At 39.7% G+C, this 27,448-nt stretch overlaps 1 protein-coding gene across 4 annotated transcripts in view; it reads right to left on the bottom strand.

Annotated features, from left to right (window-relative positions):
* Positions 1-27,006, bottom strand: part of m1ap (meiosis 1 associated protein) — a 108,123-nt gene extending 81,117 nt beyond the window's left edge. For 3 of the 4 annotated variants that reach the window (XM_034290380.1, XM_020043132.2, XM_020043133.2), the window contains exons 1-4: positions 26,794-26,904; positions 1,094-1,129; positions 721-989; positions 130-234 (exon numbers count right to left, since the gene is read on the bottom strand). In XM_034290380.1, coding sequence (XP_034146271.1) covers positions 130-234; positions 721-975 — 360 coding nt within the window. In that variant the 5' untranslated portion in view covers positions 976-989; positions 1,094-1,129; positions 26,794-26,904. Of the gene's footprint in view, positions 1-129; positions 235-720; positions 990-1,093; positions 1,130-26,793; positions 26,905-26,947 lie in introns of those variants that run through there. The other variant, XM_020043131.2, reaches the window with a different exon arrangement.
* Between the last annotated feature and the right edge of the window lie 442 nt (positions 27,007-27,448).

Genomic DNA, 27,448 nt, shown 5'->3' with positions numbered 1-27,448 from the left:
GGCAAAAAATTGACAGGTATTGAGTATATGTATATTACAAGTGGAATGTGCAGATGTGCAATGAAGGCAAATGCAGTGCAAATGGCAATACTAAATGTACAATTAATGTGTGCTACAGTATACGATCACCTGTTTGAGCAGCTCTCCTCTAGGGGCGTTTATGAACCCCTCTCGAGGTAGGGACCTCAGCTCCTCCACACAGCAACGCAGACGGGCCAGGTTACCCCTCACCTGCTGAGAATTGGGAGAGGATATGATTGATTTCTTCAAACTCATGAAAGGGAGAAGCAAAAGAAAAAACATACCCTTTTCACGCCACCCCTCACTTTGGCCTAGCGGTTAGAACATGTGAACAGAGACTAAGAGAAGAAAATCTGTTATTCTGTCCATGGGTTAAACCAGTTAAAACAAACTGCTCATGGCCGCCAAAATGTAGCATTCCCCTGGACCTTTCAAATTTGGAAGGGTTGGGATAAAAGAGTAAGTAAAATTGAACTGGACCTTGTTTTTTGGGCAGGAGGATGTTTTTAGAAATGTTTTGGGTTAAAGAAAGAGCAATGCTCGATGGAACAAAATAGCACTCTGACATTCCACTATCAGGCGCTCTTTGCTGGACCCCTGGGCATTGTCAGTATGAAACGTCCAGGATTCAAACATCAGACAATTACACAGCTGTACTTCTATGTGAATTTCTATGTTAAAATTATCCTTGCTCCTTACCACAAAGGGCAACAGACACTCATGTTGTCTGCTAAGGGCGTAGAGACTCAGTAAAGGCAGTCTACATGGTTCTTCAAGACTACTGGCAAGAGTCAGGAAGTTATCCAGAGCCTCACACAGTGTAGTGCTCATCTCTGACCACGATGGCGGTGACGCGTCCACAATCAGCACTCGCGGTGGTTGCCGTGAGAACGAGGATGGGCGGCAAATCTGGGAGGTAGTGGAGTAAGGGCCTGAACGGTTCAATGCATTCATGGCGATGTCAGAATCTAAACATAACAATTAAAGAAAGGAGGAAAAGAAAAACCTGTTAAATAAAAAAAATTATGTAAACCAAAAGTAATTTGTTATTAAAAGGGATTTGTTTACTCACCAAAGTGGCATCCCTGCCACTGGTTTAGGTGTTAATCTAAAAAAGAAAATTTTAAAAACCAAAGTTAGAGTTTGGTTTATCTAGGGAAAGCCCCAATCTGTCAGGAAAACAGTCAAATCAGTCAATCAGCGACAGGAGCCATATCCACCGCTCTCATTACAAAAGGAAAAACCCACATTAAGCCTGACTGAGCAAGAACAGGAGAGTACAAGTGGTAGTAGTTTAAGTTAGTCATGCAAGTACTCCGGAAAATGACATTTGTGTATGCCAGTATACTCATGTGACACACAATGATTATTAATTATTAAAAGGAATGATGAAGCTACTAGGTCCAGTCCACCAAGCTCATCTGAACAACTGAACACAAATGATATTGGTAAAAATAATAATTGCTTGGATCAATATATACACTGATGAGCCAAAACATTATGACCACTCACAGGTGAAGCGAAAAACGTTGATCATCTCCAAATGTCAAGGTCAAATGTCAAGGTCTAGGTAGATTAGATGGTAATAGTTGTTTCAGAAATTCGCTGACCCAGTCGTCTGGCCAGAACAATTTGGCCGAAAATCGCTCAGGTCTTCAGTCCTGTCCATTGGTCTTGCGTCCAACACATTGACTACGGGAACTGTGTACTCACCATTTAATCTCCTTAGACCTTGACATGTGCCCTTATTCATTATTTGCTTCACCTCTGAGTGGTCAATGTTTTGGCTCATCATTGTACCGACAAAAATAAATTAGAGGAGAATCTAGGTGAAGGAAGGGGTTGATTGAAACAGTTTGGATTGAGGATAGACAGGTGGAATAAAAAGCTGTACAACGTCTGCATCAGAACCATAATCCATAACTCTTCAGCTTTGTCATCTAACCATACAAAACAAAAGCAAATGTATTCTTCATTTACATACAAGATGACCGTCAACTCATTCGAATGTCACTCAACAACTGTAGGATGACATCAAGTGACCAATAAAAAGAATGTCAAACAGCAGCTGGGTTGAAGTTCACGGCAAGGATGGTTCGAAACAGGCTCCTAGAGGCAGGGCTGAAGTTGTGCAAAGCTAGAAAAAAGCCCTTCATCAATGAGAAGCAAAGAAGAGCCAGGCTGAAGTTTGCAAAAGACCATAAGGATTGGACAATAGAGGAGTGGAGTAAGGTCATCTTCTCTGACGAGTAACATTTTCAGCTTTGCCCAACACCTGGTCATCTAATGGTTAGACGGAGACCTGGAGAGGCCTACAAGCCACAGTGTCTCACACCCACTGTGGAATTAGGTGGAGGATCGGTGATGATCTGGGGATGCTTCAGCAAGCCAGGAACCTGGCAGATTTGTCTTTGTGAAGGACGAATGAATCAAGCCAGGTACAAGGTTATCCTGGAAGAACACCTGCTTCCTTCTGCTCTGACAATGTTCCCCAACTCTGAGAATAAATTTTTCCAGCAGGATAATGCTCCATGCCACACAGCCAGGTCAATCAAGGTGTGGATGGAGGACCCACGTCATGGCCAGCCCAATCTCCAGACCTGAACCCCATTGAAAACCTCTGGAATTTGATCGAGGGGAAGATGGATGGTCACAAGCCATCAAACAAAGCTGAGCTACTTGATTTTTTGTCCCAGGAGTGGCATAAAGTCACCCAACATCAATGTGACCAACTGGTGGAGAGCATGCCAAGATGCATGACAACTGTGATTAAAAAATCAGGGTTATTCCACCAAATACTGATTTCTGAACTCTTCCTAAATTAAAACATTAGTATTTTGTTGTTGAAAAATTAATATGAATGTTTTCTTTGCATTATTTGAGGTCTGACATTTTTTTGGGTTATTTTTACAAGTTGTTATTTTCTACAAATAAATACTCTGACAATATTTTTATTTGGAATTTGGGAGTAATTTATAGAATAAAACAAAACTGTTCATTTTACTCAAACCCATACCTATGAATAGTAAAACCAGAGAAACAGATAATTTTGCAGTGATCACATTTTTTTTTTTCCAGAGCTGTATGTAGTTTGTCCCATGAAGCAGGAGCATTGGTCAAAAACCAAATATTTGGAGACCAGTGTTGCTCTGCTTAAGTACTCTGTGCATTCAACTTTAGCTACATAGTGCAGCTTTAACATGTCAGTAAACTAAGTTTCACTATGTGGTAACAGTTCATACAAACTTTAGATATTATATTAAAATATAGGACAAGGTTATGTATTCTTATTCTGTTACACTTCATCGGCAGGGGATGAGGACTATCATAGGATCAAAAGAAATATGAAATTAGCAAAGCCCATTTAAAACTAGCCCTGCATAGCTTTTTATTTTTTTCATTGGACAATGACATCTAAAGATTCACCAGAATGACTCAGGCTCAAATAATTGGAGACATTAAATATTGTCCAACAATCCAACAATGATTCCTGACAAAATGTACAGAGCATGAGCAATTATTACAAAAACGATTGATGGTGACCAAAACATTTATCAAAGTGCTTCCACTAAGTATTAACATGGGGTGTGAAAACATGCTTGTTTATTCATTTGGAAAATGTTCCATAACCTTCACTGTAGGGGAACATTTAATTTGAATCCCTTTTATATTAAAATTCAATCCTGTATGGCTATCAGGATTTTTCCTGTCTCAGAATGGGGTGACTACTCACGACATTACTCATGATCGGTCTACGTGGAGTTAAGGCAAATAGTTACCTTATGACAGGTATCTATGCTTTTTCTTGTTATTTCTGACCATTTGATAAACAAAAATGTCTATCATGCTTGAATAAATGAAACCCCATTAAGAAAACTGATTAAAAAAATAAACATTACAACATTAGAAGGGGGAAAGGAGTGAGTTCACAGGAGTGTGGGGTGGTGAGAGGCAGTCAGTTGCAGAGGTCACATCCTGCTTCAGAGCATTTCACTCTCCTCTTTCTATTAACGAAATAAAAGGATCTGACAAGGCCAAGGTAGTCTATAGGACTGGACGATATGACAAAATTAATTGAACGTTTTACCTCGATTACAATTAATGAACAATCACTTTGATTTCTGTTTAGTTTTTTTTTTTCTTTGTTTTATAATGTGAAGTTTACATTGTAACATCATAATATCAAGCAAATTGTTTTATTAAGAAAGGTGCAATATGAACAGTTTTATTATTTATTTAGTGTGCTGATGTAAAATATTATTTATATAGCACCTTTTTAAACCCATGTAACAAAGTGCATGACAAGTAGATCAGCACAGAAAAGAAAAGGAGAATAAAAAAAAGCCAAAAAAACATTAGACATGATCATTTATGATACATACAAACAAACATAGAAAGTATACAGCAGCCAGTTACCATCCAGATATCCCCAATTAGATTGTATATTAAGCTGATTGCAAGGTGCAATCACTGCTGCCGTGTCCATCCATTGAGCTGTGCAGCTTAGACAACATTAGCGCCGTTGTCTGTCGTTATGGCCACAAGGCTCTCTTCCGTGAGTTTCCACCCAGAAAGCATATCTCTCAGGCCCTTGTGCAATCATCTCTGATGTGGGATCGACTGGAAAATATGCCGTCTCAAGGCATCTGTTGCGCAGCTTCCATTCATTGTCAATGAAGTGCAAAATAAGGCTCAAACATGGGTCCATCGTCCTACTTGACCAGAGATCAGATGAGGCTGCGAAGTGCTCAACAGACTTCAGTTCAGCGGCTACCTTTTTACGACATGTTTTGTATAAGCTTATGGTCACAATGGCAGTTTATTTTCTGTGAAGAGTTTTAACAATGTGTTTAAACCCACTGCACTCCACTGTATCTGTGCGAGCCATATCCTTTGCGATATAGAAACAAATGGCACCAGTTATTTGTTTCCATCTTCCTGAATAATTTACATAATGTGTAGCATTTGGAAATGCTTGTGTTATCGACACCTGCTTTGTGTAGGCACATGTTGCTGGACGCTTGTCAGTCTCTTTTTGAGCCATGCACAGTTCATATTCGATAACGTGATTAAGTGTTGAAACAGACTGGTGGTGTTACCTTTGGTCGCTGAAAGTGTTTTTCTGCAGTGTTTACATTTGACTTCATTTTGTTAGGTGTCCTTTTTACTGAAGCCAAAATGTGTCACTGCATTGTTCTTTGGTACAAGTTGCTCATTTGATTAAGCGTTTTAGTTCTCCTCCAAGTTGCTTCCATTCCGCTGGCTGGACGGGGCGTAATCACGTGACTACACACGCAGATGTTTTTAAAAGGAAAGTATTAACAGAAACCTGAAATAACTAACATTGGATAATTACGTCGGTTAGAGGCCTTCGGTTTATGTTCTGCTTGTTCAATAGTTGTTTGATAAATTGCACTTTTGGAGAGGATTTGAAATGCTTTTTTTCCCCAATTTTTATCACTTTGGCACTTGCTATAACCTCTTTGGTTAATAGTTCTCTGCAATCAGGCATTTTCCCAACGTCTCTAAAAACAGCTGCCATTAAGCCCCAATTAAAAAAAAGAACACTGGATGCATCTACAATGAACAACTATAGACCTGTATCAAATCTTCCTTTTAATAGCCAAAATCACTGAGAAGGTTGTCTTCAATCAACTCAGCAATTTTGTGACCTCAAGCGGTCTCTTTCAGTCAGGTTTCTGACCTCACCACAGTCCTGAAACGGCCATTATTATTATTAAAGATTCTATTACATCTCAGTGCAGCATTTGACCATAGAACACTTACAGATAGGCTGGAAAATTGGGTAGGACTCTCCGGGACAGTCCTTGATTGGTTTAGATCTTATCTAGATGGCCGGAGTTACTTAGTCACCATTGGTAATCATGAATCTGATAGAGAGACTATGACATGCAGAGTTCCACAGGGATCAGTTCTCGGATCCGCTTCTGTTCAATCACTATATGCTACCTCTGGGCCAAATTCTACAAAACAACAACATTGACTACCACAGCTATGTCGATGATACTCAAATATATATGACTCTCGAACCGTATGACTACAGCTCAATAGACTCACTGTGTCACTGTATAGGGCACATAAATACCTGGATGAAACCAAAATTCATTGTTTTTGGCAACAAAAATAAAATAAGTATTAGTAAAGAGCTGGATTCTCTGGCCCTTAAAACCAGGGATAAAGTGTGTAATCTTGGTGTTTTGATAGACTCAGAACTCACATTTAACAGTCATATCAAAGCAGTCACCAAAACAGCATTCGATCATCTAAAAAATACAGCCAGAATCAAAGGGTTGGTGTCCCAAAAAGACCAAGAGAAGCTCATCCATGCTTTTATCTCTAGTAGGGTTGACTACTGTAATGGCCTCTTAACTGGACACCCGAAAAAGACTGTAAAACAACTGCACATTCAGAATACTGCTGCTAGAATGTTAATCAGGACCAAGAGAACAGGGCACATCACTCCGGTTCTTAAATTTTTGCATTGGCTTCCAGTTAGTTACAGAATAGATTTCAAAGTGGCGCTTTTAGTTTATAAATCTCTGAAGAATATAAACCGAGGAGGGCTCTTAGATTCATGAACACAGGTCAGCTTGTAGAGCCCAGAGTCCAAACTAAATATGGAGAAGCTGCGTTTAGCACTTATGCTGTACACAACTGGAATAAACTAAACTTAACCACACTGTTTAGCCTTATAGCTTCCTATGTTTTTATCCCATTTTTAATCTTTATATGTTTTCTTATTGTATTTTTTCCTATTATTATGTTTTCATTTGTTTTGCTGTTTACATTTGAATACTTGTTTTCATGTTATTGTACTTTCTTTGTAAAGGACATTGAATTGTGCTATATAAATAAACTTCTTGCTTGCTTTGGGGGGCGTCAAAAATTCCTGGCATTATGACTGTGTATAATGTGACTGCAACCTGACTTTCTTAGTCTTTGAAGCTGTTAGAAATCTAAAGGAAAGCATGGACTATAGGCCTATAGTACGTGACACTGAGGCTCTAAGGTGGATGGAAAGTTTGCAACAGAATGATTCTTGCATGGGCGCAAAGTATTTACATGTGACGTTTTCTGTCAGCTCATAATTCTGGGTATTGTCACCAGAAATTATATTTTAAAGTGAATTACATTGTGAAAATGCTGTCATAAATTACCATATTTTTTCAGTATTTTCCTGTACTTTTACAGCTTTAAACTGGCGACTGCTGCCAGACATTTTACAGGATTTTTACAGAATTTGCCATCTATGAAAGAGTTTCTTCAATGTTTTAACAGGACAATACCACTTAAATAGATAGGATTTTTGGATTTTACAACAAATCAAGTATAAAAATGCAGTCCTACAGATGTAAAAGAATGAGAAAAAGATAAATCGTGTCAGAACTTTTTCCACCTTTAATGTGACAACAAACTAAAATCTTTGAGGGGGGAAAAATAAAAATAAGTGTGCACACCTTTAAACTAATACTTTGTTGAAGCACCTTTTGATTTTGTTACAGCACTCACTCTTTTTGGGTAGGAGTCTATTAGCATGGCACATCTTACCATGGCAATATCTGGTCACTCTTCTTTGCAAAAGCGCTCCAAATCAGTCAGATTGTGAAGACATCTCCTGTGCCCAGCCCTCTTCAGATCACCCCACAGATGTTCAATTGGATTCAGGTCTGGGCTCTTGCTGGGCCATTCCAAAACGTTAATCTTCTTCTGGTGAAGCCATGCTTTTGTAGATTTGGATGTGTGCTTTGGGTCATTGTCATGCTGAAAGGTGAACTTCATCTTCAGCTTTCTAATGGACGCCTGAAGGTTTTGTGCCAAAATTGGTATTTGGAACTGTTCATAATTCCCTCCACCCTGACTAAGGCCAAGGTTCCAGCTGAAGAAAAACAGCCCCAAGGCATGATGCTGCCATCACCATGCTTCACTGTGGGTATGGTGTTCTTTGGGTGATGTGCAGTGTTGTTTTTGCGCAAAACATACCTTTTGGAATTATGGCCAAAACGTTCTACCATGGTTTCATCAGACCATAACACATTTTCCCACGTGCTTTTGGGAGACTTGATGTTTGTTTTTGCAAACTTCAGCCGGGCTTGGATGTTTTTCTTTGTAAGAAAAGGCTTCCGTCTTGCCACCCTACCCCATAGCCCATTCATATGAAGAATACGGGAGATTGTCACATGTAGCAGACAGCCAGTACTTGCCAGAAATTCCTGCAGTTCCTTTAATGTTGCTGTAGGCCTCTTGGAAGCCCCCCAGACCAGTTATCTTCTCTTCTTTTCAACAATTTTGGAGGGACGTCCAGTTCTTGGTAATGTCTCTGATGTGCCATATTTTCTCCAATTGATGATGACTGTCTTCACTATGTTCCATGGTATATCTAATGCCTTGGAAATCATTTTGTACCCTTCTTCTGACTGATATCTTTCAACAATGAGATCCCTCTGGTGCTTTGGAAGCTGTCTGTGAACCATGGCTTTTGCTCTGAGATGGAACTAAGAAAATGTCAGGACATTTCTACTTGAACAGCTGAACTTAGTGATTAATCTGTCAATTTAAATGATGGCAGGTGTGTAATGACTTCTATTTAACATGAGTTTGAATGTGATTTCTGAACACTTCCACTTCCCCAGTTATAAGGGGGTGCACACTTATGCAACCAGGTAATTGTATGGTTTTTCTTTTCCATTTTCAGTTTGTTTTCCAATTGAATTGTTCATATTATAGGTCACATTAAAAGTGGAAAAAGTTCTGACATGACTTATCTTTGTCTCATTCTTTTACATCACAAAAACCTGGCATTTTCACCGAGGTGTGTAAACTTTAGTTGTTCTACAAAATGTTTCGGTTATTTGACAGTTTCAGTACATTAATTTACAGTAAATAAACATGAATGAAACATTTTCATAAATTCATGGCAAATGTCTTTATTTTTAGCGATGATTTGTTAATTAGTTTCATCTGTGTTTTAACAGGACAATACCACTGAAACAGATTGGATTTTTGGTTAGAATAACAATTAAAATCTTTACAGTGATAATCATAAATGATTTTTACACTTTATCTCTGTTGGGTTTTTAACTAGAATTTCCAGTAATTTTACAGCTTTTTACAGGCACTCTGCTGCCAGACTTTTGAATGTATTTTTAAAGGAATTTCACTTTACAGTACACATGAGTGTTTCGACACCTGGCATCACGTGACGATAGTTTTTCAGAACAGATGGGTATTCTATGAAGCATGGCAACTGACTTATTGAGGTAACTTCGGGAGGAACTTAGTGATGTTGGGTGTAATTTCCTGATTAACCCTTACTAGGAAAGGTGAATACGTTTTACCCGAGGTATGTTGTCATGGCAATTTACACTGCATCTCTTATCTGCCCGAGCAGGTTATCTTCACGGTTAACTCAATGTTACTCGTGGTTCAGTTGTGATATATATATCTTATCGCAAGGTACTTGCCAATACCCACCCCATTTAAGAAGGAATGCGTTTTTGTTTACTGCTGCATTGCAATAGCCTGTAACTTTTATTTTGCGTAGGCCTATTGGCTGTTTTATTCGATTTGTGATGAATAAGCATACCTATTTTATGTTTTATTCATTTTCATTCAGTGAGAATTTTAAATAAAAGTAATTTCTGAAAGGCATTTTCAATTTGGTCAAGTGACAAATTATAAGCCAACATGCGTGATAACGCTGTAGCTCTTACAAAAACAAAAAGAACCTCTAGGTCATAAAAGTGAGCGCAAAAAATAAATTGGCATATTGTAGTGTATGGCCGATTTATTTTAAAGCCATATTGGCCGTCAAAAAATAGGTTTAGTGTAAACTCTGATCTGTGGGTTGTGCTGGACCCACAAGTCCGATCCACGCTAGTCCCACCTCGCAACTTACAGGACTTGAAGTATCAGTTGCTAATGATTTGGGGCCAGAAACCACAGGACACCTTGATGGGGTCCATGCCACGGCATGCCACGGCATGTCAGTGCTGTTTTGGTGGCCTGTGGAGGACCAACAGCATATTAGCCAGGTGTTCATAATGTTTTGGCTCATCAGTGTATGCATAAGAAATGACAATTCAGACTTATCAGAACCAAAAGTATTGGAACAACTGGCAGTATTTCTGGCTAGTCAGGTGTGTTTTGCTACAGTCTGCTTAAGAGAGCTGTCAATGTCTAGTCTTTATTTTAGACCTGGTTTGCCTTTAGAGTTTGCTATTGATGTCTGCCAACTTGAAGAAAATCATTGTGAAGTTAAAACATCTCCCCAAAAAAGAGAGATATTTTCAAATCATTAGGCAAGTAAAAATCTTTGGTAAATACCACAGAAGGGACTGGTGAGCTCAGTCATTACAGACAAGCTAGACAAGCTAGACCATAGAAGACATCTAAAATGGATAAACAGGAATATTGAGTGAATACAGGTGGCTTACTGTGAAGGAAATTATCCTGTTGTACATTTTTATAACGTCCATATACTACAATCACAACAACAAAAAAAAGAGTGTGCAACTTGGAACGAGGTGTTTCACAATAATCAATAGAACCATCTCCATTTACAACAGAAGTCTGTGGTCTATCTGTTCTGTTGTATAAGCCAATGTTCCGGATGGATCGTGTCTCTCTGTGCCTTCAAGCAGCCGTTTCAAGTCAACAAGACTTGTGTGAAAACAAAAGATGCACTGTGTTTAAGAGCATGAGTAATGCATTTATGGTTATAAAACAAAGATCAATTGTCCTAATTGTTTAGGCTGGTCCTGTCCAATCTCGACTGCTCTGATGGTGTGTGACAATAAGAACTAGCAAAGTCACGTTTCTTCGAAAACAAAACTATTCATGCTGCTATCTGATCAAGGCACCTGCAGAATGTGTAAACAGCTCCGGAAATAATTAAAGAGACCACTGCACCTTTTTCTATGCTTTCCAAAAAAGTTGAAAAGGAAGGTTTTGAGTGAGGGACAGAAGGGTTAAAATTAAGAGACCACTGCAAATAGTGGGAACAACGGTGTAAAATGAGACTGGTTGCAGGTCTGCTCCCAGATTTACAGAAACGTGAAGAAGCACTGCATGGCCTTGGACGAGGGCCGCATGGAAATTGTATAGCCGTACTGTATAACAAGCATACTGAAAAGTCTACGAGGGCCAAGAAGATAAGAAAAAATACGATAAAGGCAAACATGAAATGAAATTACAGATGACCCAACTAGGTTTTTACGGCGACTACGACCAAATAGGCCGAGGACGTAGTAGATCTAGAGGACAAACAAAGACTCAAGGTAGAGGACGAGATGCTTCAACTATGACAAAGGTTGCCATTGTTGTGGTTCACTTGAACATTGGTTTTGTGACTGTTTTTAATTCTGATGGATTTAATTCTGATGGATTTACGGTGAATAATCCATGAGGAATACGTAGGAACGAAAACCACCAAGAGGAGGGGTTTTGAGAGCAGGACAGGACGCATCTAAAAACCAGATTCCAAAAAAGTTGGGACACTGTACAATTGTGAATAAAAACAGAATGCAATGATGTGGAAGTTTCAAATTTCAATATTTCATTCAGAATACAACATAGGTGACATATCAAATGTTTAAACAGAGAAAATGTATCACTTTAAGGGAAAAATACGTTGATTATAAATGTCATGGCATCAACACATCTCAAAAAAGTTGGGACAAGGCCATGTTTACCACTGTATGGCATCCCCTCTTCTTTTTATAACAGACTGCAAACGGCTGGGGACTGAGGAGAAAAGTATATGAATAGGAATGTTGTCCCAATCTTGTCTAAGACAGGCTTCTAGTTGCTCAACTGTCTTAGGTCTTCTTTGTCGCACCTTCCTCTTCATGATGCACCAAATGTTTTCTATGGGTGAAAGACCAGGACTGCAGGCTGGCCATTTCAGTACCCGGATCCTTCTTCTATGCAGCCATGACATTGTAATTGATGCAGTATGTGGTCTGGCATTGTCATGTTGGAAAATGCAAGGTCTTCCCTGAAAGAGACAACGTTTGGATGGGAGCATATGATGTTCTAGAACTTGGATATAATTGTCAGCATTGATGGTGCATTTCCAGATGTGTAGGCTGCCCATGCCACAAGCACTCATGCAACCCCATACCACCAGAGATGCAGGCTTCTGAACTGAGCGCTGATAACAACTTGGGTTGTCCTTGTCCTCTTTAGTCCGGATGACATGGCTTCCCAGTATCCCAAAATTAACTTAAAATTCTGATTCGTCTGACCACAGAACACTTTTCCACTTTGCCACAGTCCATTTTAAATGATCCTTGGCCAAGAGAAAACGTCTGCGCTTCTGAATCCTGTTTAGATACGGCTTCTTTTTTGACCTATGGAGTTTTAGCCGGCAACGGCGAATGGCACGGTGGATTGTGTTCATCGAAACTTGTTTTCTGGAAGAATTCCTGAGCCCATGTTGTGATTTCCATTACAGTACCATTCCAGTATGTGATGTAGTGCCGTCTGAGGGCCCGAAGATCACGGGCATCCAGTATGGTTTTCCGGCCTTGACCCTTACGCACAGAGATTGTTCCAGATTCTCGGAATCTTTGGATGATATTATGCACTGTAGATGATGATACTGTCTTGTATCAACATCTACTGTCCAACCTTGCTGTCTTGCAAGGTGGGCTTGTTGTTGACTCTCTGTTGCGCACATGGGCTGTACGCTGCTAGCAATACTCGGCCCTCATTCAGGGGGGTTGCGGTTGGTGGGTGTCCCTTTGGTTGATGCCTGGCAATGTGGGTGGATTGATTTCCTGCCTGTTGGGCCCTGTCCAGGGTCTCCCCCGGGTAGGGCCACAGTGTCATCGGACCCCCTCGTCTCAGTTCCAAGGTGTTACGCTGCTATATTATTGTGCTGGGGGATATGAGGAATGCACTACTAACTTTTCTCAGTCTCCTTCCATTTTACATTTTAGGAGGAGATGAGGTCCTGTTCCACACCTGCGGATTACCTGGTTTGGGGGGCCCGTTGCTGTCCCTGTCCTTGTCCACCTGGTCATACTTCTGACCTAGTCTAAAATCAAATAGACTCTGGATTTAACCCAGAGAAATGTATTTATTATTCCAATTGGACTCTTAATACCTCACCCGGCACAGCCAGAAGAGGACTGGTCACCCCTCTGAGCCTGGGTCCTCTCTAGGTTTCTTCCTAAAATTCAACCTTCTCAGGGAGTTTTTCCGAGCCACTGAAATTCAACACTACTGTTGTTTGCTCCTTGGGGTTTAAGGCCGGGTGTCTCTGTAAAGCACTTTGTGACAACTGCTGTCGTAAAAAGGGCTTTATAAATACATTTGATTGATTTGATTGATTGATGATAACTTCAAACTCTTTGCAATTTTTCTCTGAGAAACCCCTTTCTGATATTGCTCCACAATCTTTCGCCACAGCATTGGTGGAATTGGTGATCCTCTGCCCATCTTGACTTCTGAGAGACACTGCCACTCTGAGAGGCTCTTTTTATACCCAATCATGTTGCCAATTGACATAAGTTGCAAATTGGTCCTCCAGCTGTTCCTTATCTGTACATTTCACTTTTCCGGCCTCTTATTGCTACCTGTCCCAACTTGTATCTCTCATGAAATCCAAAATGAGCCAATATTTGGCATGGCATTACAAAATGTCTCACTTTCAAAATTCTATATATTATCTATATTCTGTTGTGAATTAAATATAGGTTTGAGATTTGTAAATTATTCCATTCCTTTTTTACTCACAATTTGTGCAGTGTCCCAACTTTTTGGAATCGGGTTTTCTACAACTACACTGGTTGAATCTGTTCCAAAATTTTCCTGAACACTCAACATGGCAGAACGATGCCAGGGTACGATCACTTGGCTTCACTTTGCTTCCTAAAGGACTCCAGATACTACAGGTCAGAGTACAATGGGCCAGTTGACTGGAAAGGTCACATGGTCCCAACACAGTGGAAGACACTGTTGTGGTGTTAATTTTGAATTAGTGAAGTGTTGGAAACTCACTGTTCCATTATACACCTACACTGACTTGTTAGAAAAACCAGGCAATTTGCTGGGTCCACATCACACTGACTACAATAACTGATTTTGGAACTTTCATCACTGATGCAAGACAAAGAAAACTGATGACAAGAACTGAAGGACACTTGATTGAAAACTAACTTCTTTCCTTACAATCTAAGATTTTCCTGAACTGATATGGTGATTTGGTATGTATGAAGGTTTTTAGGTGGGAAACTCTGTACCATGACAATCCCAATATTGGACTTTGGCGTATTTTGTGATGATGCCTTAATGATCTACATTATGATGGCTATTATAGTATGTTTGGACAGTGAATTGTTCCCGATTATAGGTGGTTCCTGTCAAAGGTAGATGTTTTCACTATTTTAAAGGTAGAATCTTTCACAGGTACAACAGGATATGCATACGTCTTTTGTATGATATTGTAGCATGGATCATGATACGAACAAGGGGGGTTTTGATTGTTCAATGGACTTGGGGGAAATGTTTTAATCATGATGTCATGTTGAGTCTGATTTTCTGCTGAACACTGTTAATACTGATAATAACCTGTTGATGTCAAAATGTTTCTTGACCTTTATAATCTGAGGTGGGGACGGGACTGATGCCTGTCATACATTGAGTTATGTGGGTGTGGTGTGTCAATTATCTTGTTTACATTCATTTTCATTAGAGGAACGATAAGACCTGATTGGTCAGATATTCCTTTTGTTGCTTCGTCTTAGTCATCTGTAACATAAGTGTATGGGCCTTTTCTTTTCATTAGGAATTTAATTGTACTTGTTTTATCAAACATGTAATGTTTATCTTTAAATGTTTGATAGGGGGGAGTGTGGAATCTAAGCATTAACAATTACAATGTGAATGTACGTTTCATTGGAAGTGGATGTGCCTAGATAATGAGAACAACAGAAACCTCTCTGTTTAGATTATGTCTCTGTAGGTTGCGCTCTGATAACCACAGGAATGTTAACATTGACCATTTGGCATTGGAGTTACTGTCTTAGAAACCTGATCTTTGCTAGGTAGACACACCCTTCAATGTATATATCAGCTTGTAGCCAACATTACAGTGAGAAGAGAATAGATTGAGCCTGTAACAGCATGAGCTAATAGACTATCAAATGCTGCAATTAATAATTGAATTACTCTCTCCCTTGACAACTGGGTATTCGATAATTATTTCAACCATTATATGAAACGGGCGATTTCTAACATATGTTTACAAGACAGGTACTGGTCCAGAAGCATGTAAATGAGGATTCAGACATTTCAGATTTGTTCCCGTTCCCTAATTACTGGGATGATGATATCATAAAAGATCATGTTGCTTAAGAGGATTGTTAGTAGTTGTCTAAAGCCAAATTAGTTGATGTTTAATGATCTGTGAGTAAAATGTATTAAAAGTTGCATGCTAACATTATATGACATTATCAGGGAAATTTCTTTAACTGAGGTATACTTAGTCCTATACATGTATAAATGATTTACTAGTTAAATATACTGAGTCCCCATGTTTAGATAAGTTAAGGAATGTGGAAGAGGGCATCTTATTTGTTTATGGTCATCATTGAATGGTGTCAGAAGATCATTGGGTTATCCATTAATCTGTCTGTCTATCTGTTGTTTATCCAGCTGCTGAGTGTCCCTTCAGAGTTGAAAAGGTTACCCATAAGGGCATTGGTTTAATGTGGAGAAGGACAGCCTGACTCTTGATTAAAACCTAGGTAGTGATAGAACAAAGGGAATGTGTATTACTGACATAGGACACCGATGCAGCATCTTACCACACCACTTTTTCCTCTTTAAGTACTGATGATTGTCCTGTATTAATTTAGAGATTATTCACAGTTACTTTGTAACTTGTGTACTCTCTCCTTGCAATAACAAACTGTTAATTGTTCCTCCCCCCTTCCAATGTTGTCCCCCCTTCCAATGTTGTCAGGGCTCAATGTAAAAGTTTTTTGGAAACTTACCAGCACGAAAAACATTTTTACTGTCCCTCCTTCCAAAAGTTGTAATTTACCATTGTTACAAAATAGAACCAAATACTTTAGTTTTTTAACATGATTAATCATTTATGAAATGCATTCTGGATATATAAAACAAAATATTTGTATATTTTTCATAACATTTCTAATTATAAATGAATAAAAAGATTTTAAAAAGACTTTCAAACAAAACACATAGTTTAACTCATTCACCCCAAGGAACAAGGCGACTGGCTTGTCCGCCAGTTACTTGGTATCCAGTTGTTATACAGTATGTCGTGCAATCACCAGCAGACATCTGCATTTAAATTCCTGATACAACCAAGAGCTCTGAAGACGGATTGTCAGCAACCCGCTTGGCGGTCATGCTGACCAGGTGCTGTTTGATATTGGCATGGCTAGTCAGGGATTGTATGCGAAAGTTGTCAGTGCCTTTGTAAAAATACCCACATTGGTCCGCTCTAGCTGGGAACTTAGGACAGACGAGAGTGCATCAGAGTTCCATTGACGTCGAAACAGGTAAATTATTTTTATAGGTAAAAATGTTTGCTTTCGTTTGAGCTCGTAGTTATCCTTCGCTGCCTTCTTCAATTGAGTGATTTGTGCCAGTTTTTAAATCTTTATTGAAAAGCAATACCAGACAGCCACGCGTCACATCACTGCTCAACTCTTGACTGGTCAACAGCGTGCGAAAGGTGTGTGGTGGAAATTTCTCTAATCAATGTATTCTCACTGATTAAAGGACTTCAATGATTTTTGGGATTCCTCAGTACAAGTACCCGGGCTTAAATTTCAAACTCTGGAGGTACGTGCACATTACAGTCAGCGCTTAACCGTTTGATACGTACATTCACACCAGTGTGATCAGACTAGAGTGGTCCCTGAAGCGTACGATCACGCCGGTGTGATTAGAACGTCATGTTTAGAACGCACCATTAGCACTCCTAGCTACAAGTAACGCAACAACGGCTGGTAAAACCGCGCTATTATTTACTCACATTTAGCTCACATTTAGTTTATAACTTTATTTCCTGATTGTTATTGTTTCAAGACCATACTATGATATTAACCAGGTAGAAAGCATTCAAATCGGGACAAGAAGTGTTACTTACGTACCAACAGACAGCCAACACTAATACACAAAAATGAATTATATTAGCGACTACTACCGATCAAAACCATTGCAAAAACTTTCTAGAAGTTACGTTACCCGTTGTATGCATTTTATATAGTTTATTCATTTTCACTGCACTGAATTACTGGTCACGATTTGTTAGCTAGCGGGCAGCTGACGTTTGTTAGTGGTTAGCTGACGTTTTCTAGCTAGCTACAGTTATAAATCAACCAACTTTTGCAGCTCTTAGAATTCGAGTCAACGAGAGAAGCTTGCAATGCAATGTATGTAGTGTTCCTTACCTAGCAAGGTGACTGTTCAAATGCTGGAGTGAGTTCAAATGCTGGAGAGTACTGAAGTCACGTGCAAAAAACAATCACGCTGGGGGGTCGGTAAGGAATATTTGAAACTCACGCGTGAAAAGGTTAAGAGTAAACTGTTAGCAGTACGGTGGTTGGACCACTGTGTTAAACACTGGTGTAAGGAATATCTTGCAAAAGGGCTGACGAGCTTATCAACGCATGCTGGGCACGTTGATCGAGGTACCAGTGTGACTGGTGGCGGCTTGACGACCGCACCATTGTGTTCGCTCTGGATCCGGCGTATTCGCCATGCTTGGGTTTGCTGGGTTTAATTATGGGTAAGTGCGGCAGTACATCTTTTTAAGGTCACATGTTTACGCTGGACCGGCAAACATTGTCTGTCATTTATGGTGTTTGGATATGTGAACAAATGTTTATTTATTTTAGTGTTATTAGGGTTTCCGGTAATTGGCGTTTTCGTTCCGTGACGGATCCGTGGCCTGCCGGGCAGATGGAAGTGGTAACGTATGGAAGTTGCAGAAGGCGTAATGTGACGTTGTTTGGAAGGCGTAGGCTACGGTATGTAGAAAGTGGTGACTGATGGAAGCTTTGGGAAAGTTGTGTGGGGTTTATTGATCTGTGTTGTAGCCTTTTTCATTCAGGTTAGCTGGCTCGTTTCCCTCAGACCGCCCTCACCCTCCCGTGGAGTTCCTCCGGGACGATTGCTGGGACTTCCCTACACACGTCGCCAACCCCGCTGTAGGCAGTTTTTACTCCACTTTGGAAGTGTTGAGCGTGTCTACGCGGGTCAAGAGAAGGTCCAAAAGTGGGGAGTAATACACACCAGATCCGTAATTGGTTTGGGACCTTTCATTGGCTCCGGGGAGGGGGCAGACCCCCTGGGTTGGCCTTTGCACTCAGGGTTCCGTTCGAGTGTTATGCCTGTCCTCACCTGTGGTAATTTCCCCAACACAAGCTTATTCAGTTTTGGGATAATCACACACTAAGTGGAAGCTAAATGCATTTTCCTCTCAATAGCATTAATGTTGAAATGTATGATTTTGTAACAAACTGTAGTAAGGGTGGAGATCTAAAGTCATCCAACATAGTTCATTGCTAGAACAATCTTGATGTCGTTGCATGACAGTAGCGATTTTTGACTGATCACCACTATTTTGAATAACATAGACATGCATCTAAGTTGAGAAAATTCTTGAGACTTTTGGAGGTTCGTTGTGTCATGTTACATGTGTTGTATCACCTTAGTTTGGCCGTTGCCTATGGAAATGCAAATTTGTATATGCTAATTTGGGAGTTGTTTCAATATACTTCCTTCACACGAGCGACCGTGTGTCACAGTTGTTGTTTTTTTATTTCCTTTGTGGATGTTTTTATCATTGTCACTTTTGTTTTTGTAAGATGTTCGATTTGTTTCGATTTGAATTAATGTTAGGTTCCTCCCAACTATCGATTTTCTTTTCATGTCCGTCCTGAAAATGGTTCTGCTTTCACGCTTGGAGTCATTCTCTGTTGACTCTGTCGTGAAAGCAGGGGGGATGTATGAAATGATTATCTATGATGAAAGAGTTGAACTTAAAGTGAATTAAATAGGTATTTAAAGAGTTAAGTGAAGAATTTAGTTTCTGTTTCCATAGTTATAGCAGAAAATTGGCATCTGTTAAAATCAGCATCCCTTCACAGTGTTTGTCTAATTCGTTTTGTTTTTTTTAAGTTTGTTTTATACAAAATCTGACATGGTTATGGTTGAGTAGAATACATCTTACCATTTTGAAATGGTTTAGCAAAAATAACTAATTTGATGGGATTGTTCAGTTTGTTTGATATTTGATTAGAAGTAATCATTTTAATCTCATGCATTATGGAATAAGTGAGTAAAAATGTGCAGGCAGCACATTTTGTTATTCCTTACATGTTTTACTAAGTTTGACTATTTTAAGTTGATACTGAGAAAGTAATTCTGCATAAAGAGAGGTACAGACCCCCTGGAGCGCTCCACTCACTGGCACAAAAACCAGTTTGTGGGGTGGGGGGGGCTGTCTGAAATGGTTTTACTGGTGACATTATCAAAATTGAATATTCTAATTCTGATTGAATTTCTGTCCTAGTAGGCAATCATTGGAATGTTAATGGTTAACAGATGCTTCTTTGAGGTGTAAGGTCAGCTTTCTATTGTCTGGCCTCAAGACAACACCACTCTGACCTATGGGATTGGACTTATCCTTAAGTTTGTAGACCAACCCCCACTTCAGGGTGAGCCCTGAGGAGATAGGGCATAAAAGGGGGTGGTCATGATTTATGACAGGATTACAGAGTGTCTTTGATGTTCTAGTATTATAAGAAGAGACTTGGAGAAATTCACACTAAGTTTTCATCTTGTAGAGAAATTAGGCTAAATAACAGTTATGTTAGCTGACCTTTGCAATAAACCTTTGCAATATTTGCAATAAGGTATTTGATCATTTATGTGAAACAATGGTGACTTTGATTGTAATTCTGATTCAATACAATCAGATGTAAATGATATAGGTGAACTGAGAATTGTTCATGAACTACTCTTTGAGAGTGACACTTCAATGTAAGCAAACTATTTAACTGATGTGTTATTAGAACAGTAATGGGAAATGAGAAATTGTGTTCTTCTGTTCTTTGTGTTGATTGTTAAACCAACTATAGAAAAGAGTGGAATTGTTACTTTGCTACACTAGCAGAACAGAAGCACCAGAAATGTCTTTGTTATAAAGATACTGATATTGATTACAACTGTTATTTATTTAGACAAAGGAAGTAAAAAGACATTGGAAATATAGGGTTTGAGTGTTTGATAGTGTTTGGCTCTAATGCATCAGTGAGATGCAACAAGCTAATGTAATGGACATATTTGTACTGTGTACTGTGCAGTTGCAACTAATCTTCTCAAGGGGAATTCACACTTCAGGTACAGGACACTTGAAAGCGATTCGGCAATAGAGGACTGGTTGGAGCCCAGAGAGAGACTGAGTTTGACTTAAAGGACAACTGTGAGGTTGGGCTGAGATGAGATGGATCTCACAGACACACACACACACGCACACACACACACAGACTTGTCGTACATCTACGAGCAGTCTCTACCCTGGCGCCGCACGTCTACAGCGATGCTGGGTTCCTGTGAGCTGGACCAATTCTAGTCCTGACGATTCTGCCATGTGATGGAGAAGGCAACCTCCAACCGAGAGGATGGAGGTGAAGGAAAGCTCCGGTTCTGGACAACGTTTACAGGGGCGCGAAAAGACCAACTGCCTGACATCATGCCACGCTGATTGGGTCCATACCAGGTACATCTCATCTGCTGTCCAGGTAGCTGAGAAAGGAACCTAGGATCAACGACACACGCTACAGGAGGGCTTCGGTGTTTAAAGATTAGGCACAGTGAATTGAAGTCAATGGGGGAAAAGTGAATTTTCTGGTGCTAGTAACCATCACTTCCGACCCGGCCTGCAGCTATAGAGCCTTTAGATAAAACTGGCCATCTTGGCATTCACAAAGGAGAACACACAGATTCTCCTGACCTGGCTGATAAAGCAGCTAGAATGAAGACAACTAGAGCTGTGTCATGATAACCTGCATTTGAGCTATGAAGGACAACACTTTGGATATACTGACTTTTACGTTCTGTTACACCAGCCTGCCAAGAAATGGTTCATAACTGACTGTCTGACGTTTGGAGGAGCAGAACATTTGTGATGACTTTGGAAGTACATCTAATTGGAACCATGGAAGTACATCTAATTGGAACCATGGACAGGACTTTTCAGTGAATCGAGTAATTGGCATGAGACGAATGGAATAATTTACAAATCTTATAAACTTATATTTAATTCACAATAGAATATAGATAACATATCGAATGTTGAAAGTGAGACATTTTGTAATGTCATGCCAAACATTTGCTTATTTTGGATTTCATGAGAGCTACAAATTCCAAAAAAGTTGGGACTGGTAGCAATAAGAGGCCGGAAAAGTTAAATGTACAGATAAGGAACAGCTGGAGGACCAATCAGCAACTTATTATGTCAATTGGCAACATGATTGGGTATAAAAAGAGCCTCTCAGAGTGGCAGTGTCTCTCAGAAGTCAAGATGGGCAGAGGATCACCAATTCCCCCAATGCTGAGGTGAAAAATTGTGGAGCAATAAGAGTTTGAAGTTATCATCATCTACAGTACATCATTTCATCCAAAGATTCAGAGAATCATACTGGATGCCCGTGATCTTCGGGCCCTCAGACGGCATTGCATCACATACAGGAATGATACTGTAATGGAAATCACAACATGGGCTCAGGAATACTTCCAGAAAACATTGTCGGTGAACACAATCCACCGTGCCATTCGCCGTTGCCGGCTAAAACTCCATAGGTCAAAAAAGAAGCCGTATCTAAACAGGATCCAGAAGCGCAGGCGTTTTCTCTGTGGCAAAGTGGAAAAGTGTTCTGTGGTCAGAAAAATCTAAATTTGAAGTTCATTTTGGAAAACTGGGAAGCCATGTCATCCGGACTAAAGAGGACAAGGACAACCCAAGTTGTTAACAGCGCTCAGTTCAGAAGCCTGCATCTCTGATGGTATGGGGTTGCATGAGTGCTTGTGGCATGGGCAGCCTACACATCTGGAAATGCACCATCAATGCTGACAATTATATCCAAGTTCTAGAATAACATGTGCTCCCATCCAGACGTCGTCTCTTTCAGGTAAGACCTTGCATTTTCCAACATGACAATGCCAGACCACATACTGCATCAATTACAATGTCATGGCTGCATAGAAGAAGGATCCGGGGAACTGAAATGGCCAGCCTGCAGTCCAGATCTTTCACCCATAGAAAACATTTGGGGCATCATAAGGAGGAAGGTGCGACAAAGAAGACCTAAGACAGTTGAGCAACTGTCATCTATGTTGTATTCTGAATAAAATATTGACATTTTAAACTTCCACATCATTGCATTGTTTTTATTCACAATTGTTGTGTCCCAACTTTTTTGGAATCAGGTTTGTATGTGTCACTTGAATTTCATTTCCTTTGACCAATGATTTTAACATAAAAGGTTTTGCTGCACTATGTTATAATTCTTTATAATGAAAATTTGTGATTTTGGAGTTACACCGAAGGTAATGGTCAGATTTCTTCCATTCTCTAATCATTAGGGTAATAATATTGACTGGGTCATGTTGTTTAAGGGTACTGTTTTGTTGCGGTCTATATCTCAATGAGTGAACTGTTTAATAACCCTTTAGTGTCTATCTGTTGATTGTCCAAACACTGTGACTCCTCAGGAGTTGAGAAGGATAAGGTGGGGGGACAGCCCGCCCTTTGGGTGAAAACCTATGTGACACAAGACAGATGGGCAACAACTTACCACATCCCTTTTTCTTTATAATAAATACTGTTGAATGGCCTGTATTGAGTTAGAGACTCCTCGGACGATTATGTTTGTAAGCGTTTGACACGTCTCTCTTATTTGCAAATAATTAATAAAACTTAAATTGTGCCAAGAGAATTGTGTCTCTGTTTCTTACTCCTTTAAGAGAGTCGATCGATGGAATTGCCATCACAGTTTATAATGCTATTATTATTTTTCCATTTCTTTTGTGGTGGCATGATCGGGACACTGACATGCTAGTTTGATTAGTCCCGACTTGACTTTTTACTGGCTCGGGGCCATCGTTATTGTCGAGCCCTGGTTGTTGTTTTTTTAAAACAGTTTTGTTAATGGGGTTTTATTTATTCAAGGATGATAGACATTTTTGTTTATCAAATGGTCAGAAATAAGAAAATGCATAGATTTCTTTCATAAGGTAACTCATTGCCTTTACTGTACACAGACTAATCATGCATACTGTCGCGTGTAGTCAACCCAAAGGCCCATTCTGAGCCAGGAAAAACCCTGAGAGTAGGCCATATTACATAAGGCATATTGTTAACAGCAGTTATTAGGGCAGCCATAAGTCTATGAAATTACTTTTGAAGATTTTCACCCAATACAATTGTTGGTATTATTGCCGTTACCTAACTTCATATAGTGCATTTTTTGTACAATATGCTTTTAATGACAGCTATTCTGGCAGCCCAGACCCAAGAAATCAACTTTTTAGGGCCACTTACTCAGTATGAACAGGAGAGCCTTGTATGGGCATTGACAAGTGAGGTGAAGTCAGGAGTCATTTCTTCTAAGCAGTGTAAGGTACTGTTGCAAGATGTTCGTCAGTGAGGCTGGATCTGTGCTTGGACTTGTTAGAATCAGGTGACAGTTCTTTGCATTTGGCCGCATGCTTGATCTGGAAGTACCTCTGCAGTTGGTACTCTTTAAAAACTGGGACGTTAGCTTTACATATTAAGCTATTTGCTTTACCGGCGACATCTGCACATACATTTTAAAAAAATTGGGCTTATTTTCACATATCGCTACCCATTAATTGTGTATTGTATGAACGATAACTTACGCGCATGGATTGTGGCGCTGGTCCATAGCTAAGTAGCACAGCATTGCAAACAGCTTGTTTCAACTTAAAATTATTGTAAACAGACAGTATGATACTTGTGTACTTATTACTGCTCCGAGCAGGTTATCTCCATGGTTAACTTGATCTTACCAGACGTAAGTACCGCCCTTCCGCACACAAAAAGGCGGGTACATTTGGAAGGCCCAATCGACATTGCCCCACAGATTGTGAGAGGCTCACTACGCAGGGCTCGGGAGTTAAAAGACTGTAACTCCTTTAGTTTACCCCAATGATGTTTTCTAATACAAATATTGATCCTCATCTGATGGAATTCGGTATCTCTGCCGGCTTTTAGGGCCAGACGTCTCCAAAGCCACTCACCGGAGTAATGCGCTCATGTTGAGCAATGTGTCGTGCTTTGCAATATTTTAGACTATGCGGTGCAGTTCGCCATGTGGTACCTCTCACAAAACTGCTTGATGCATTTGTTTTGTTCCCTGGCCATTTAAGCGTTCTTAAGATCAAGTATGCTTTTTAAGCGATCACAAGTAATTTCTTTCCCTTCCATGCATCTATCTTTTTAGAATGATATCTCTGTATTAAGCCAGAAAAGCATCAAAATAATAGGGAAACCGGACACCGCAAATATACATTTCTCTTTTGTCAATGTTTTTTAGTTAGCGAGTTAGTTTTTAGCTAGCAAGTAGAAAAGAGAAGGGACTTCAAGATGAAGAGAACATCTGCCCTGCCATTAGTAGTCGCCTAATTCCGTCAAAGCCCGCTCCCAGGAAATTAGCATAAAGTTGAACATTTCTCAACTCTCAACTGTCGCTGGGATATTTTGTCTCTGAGAACAGCTTCGTCTGGTGTCGCCGTGATTCACTGGGTCTGGTTGGAAATAAATGAGAGAGCGCCTCTTTGTAGCTTTAGCATGTGGACAGTGTACACGCACCTTTAGAGCGCCCCTGGGAGAACATGAGGGGGATTATGTGAATAGGAAGTAATTTCACAGCATTTATGTTCAGGTATTTGATCATTGAATTCATACAGGTAACCCTACAACCTAAGTGTTCTATAGAGTAGATCTTAAATAATTAACAGTGAATAATGAGTCAAATTTCAGAGATGTAGCCCATGTATAGGCCATAATTGAATTATCTTAATTGTTTTCACATATTTAGAAATACTATTTTTACTTGTCCTTACATCTCAATCATACTACAAATAAAAGAAGAGCCTGTAAGCCAAAATAGAGAACATAGGACAATAACTTTGCTCTCAAGAATTTACTGTCGGCAATACGCTGCCAACATGCCTCACTTGATTTGTTAGCCGCCACTGTGTTATATTTAGCCGTTAACCTTTCTTTAGACTCCTCATATCCTTTCTATACGAACGTGCATACTTCCAATAAAGAAGACAGAGCATGAGCCATTGTGCAAAAACTCAGCTTGCGTTGCTGAATGCGGCCCTATTAGACGAACGCACACAAACTCAGTAAGTTAACCGAGTCAACTAACATACATCTTAATCCCTGTCGTAGGTCTGTTTAAGGGTTTCCGGGGGTGATTGGCTGCATAGATGGCACTCACACTCCTCTGTTCTCAATGGTGCACCTGTAGAAGTTGGTGAGAATTTTTACAGACATGCCAAACACCTTGAGTCTCCTCAGGAAGTATAGTTGCTTTTGGGCAGTTTTCACTGCAGAGTTTGCTTGCCTGGACCAAGCAGGTGCAACCCAACAGGCACAAAAAGTTCTTGACAGCAACTGAAGATTAAATAAAAAAATATACAGGAAAAGTTGAATATCAGTACAAGCAATTGTGATGCTGTTTAGCCTCCCATACCTAACACCTTTCATTGGCTACATTCAACAAATATTTAGTAGTAAGTGAAATGTTCAAATACAATTCTCGAAAAAAGTAGTTCTCGAAAAAACTCTTTGTTGGCCCATCTGCACTAATAATGTGGAAATACTTACATAATCTCATTAATTTACTGTGATAGGAGTATGAGTGCCACCTATGCAGCCAATCATCCCTGGAAACCCTAAAATATTAACTGATTTATGCTTCAAGTCTCAAAGCTTCATACTAAATAAACTGATTACTGCTTACTGATACCTGAAATTTTGTGGACTTCTTTTTTGATGAGGTTTGTGGTTCTGTTTCATAGGAACTGTACAGAAAACGTTTCAGTGCAAGAGTCACATCTCTAACAGCCCCACAGAGACGGTTGCCTTTGACAAATGCTCAGTCACCGATGTTATACAGAAATCTGCAACAAGAATTTGTTCCGAACTGAGAGCATGTCCACCATGTATTATAAGAACGATACGAGGACTGAGAATATTTTTCAGATAAATTAATTTTGATTTTTCTAATTCTCCAACAGATAACCATTAGGGAATGATAAAATATCCAACCAACTACACCGAAACTCTTCGGCATAAACAAGCATTAATTTAAACCGGCCAGTTTGTCTTGTTTATGCTGTTTATGCTGTAGTGTACGCGGGATGGGGATTTGTTTTCCCCCTTACCGAGGTTTGGAGATGAGAGCCTGATGATTACAGGTCTAACGTATTTGTGTAGTGACTTAACATTAACATATTTGGTTACTTACCAAACTAAAGATGTTGTTATAGTTAGTGTGTGATGAACAACCTTGTCGTTCCTCAAGCTATAGCCAGCTATTTCTCCCAAACAATATGAACACCACATTTAAGAGACCGCGAAAATAAGTGGTCACGCGCAGCCCCTGTAGCCAACTAGCCAAAATACCTGTTAAGCTAACATTAGCTTTTAACGTTACCTCTACTCACCTGTTTTAGGTCAACGTGTGAGGATGAATCTGTCAGGGATAACTGGTGCCTGTTGGTTAATAACGAAAAAAGCCATAATAATAATGTATTTTCTATTTTCAGCAGTTTCAAAAAATGTGCTGTATTGTAACTAGCTATAATGTATGTCACCCACTTCTCTGAGATAGATTGAGAGCAGCTATACGTCACTTTCCTCCCGTCCGAGGGACCACGCCCCCTTTAGAGGGAACGCCAGCGCTGTAAAAGTATAGAAGAAAACAACGCAAAGTTGTAAATATTACTGGTACCATGCCTAAAAGCTGCAGCGTTGCATTTTGCGCGTCGAGTAAGAGAAAAAAATATGCTTCCCAAAAAAAGCAAAGGACAGCAAAAGAATAGATTTGTGGCTTCATGCCAGCCGCAGAGAGGATGAAAATGGTCAATATGGGACCCGTCCAGTCAACACGTTTATGTCTGAGGCAAACACTTCATGTCTGAGGCAAGCACGGTTTAGTTAATGATGCTAGAGTTAACAGTTATAATGTTAAAAGTCAAATAATTTAATGTTGATGCTGCATTGAAAAGGCAGTACATAGAACAAATTCTAAAATTGCACTTCTCTGAAGTGATTTCATGTCATAATAATAGTAATAATAATCCCAATTCAAAGTGTGTC

This window comes from Esox lucius, chromosome 24 (assembly GCF_011004845.1).
Source record: "Esox lucius isolate fEsoLuc1 chromosome 24, fEsoLuc1.pri, whole genome shotgun sequence".
In the NCBI taxonomy this organism is placed as follows: domain Eukaryota; kingdom Metazoa; phylum Chordata; class Actinopteri; order Esociformes; family Esocidae; genus Esox; species Esox lucius.
Note: the sequence above shows the minus strand (reverse complement) of the source record. Positions and strands in the feature narration are given on the sequence as shown.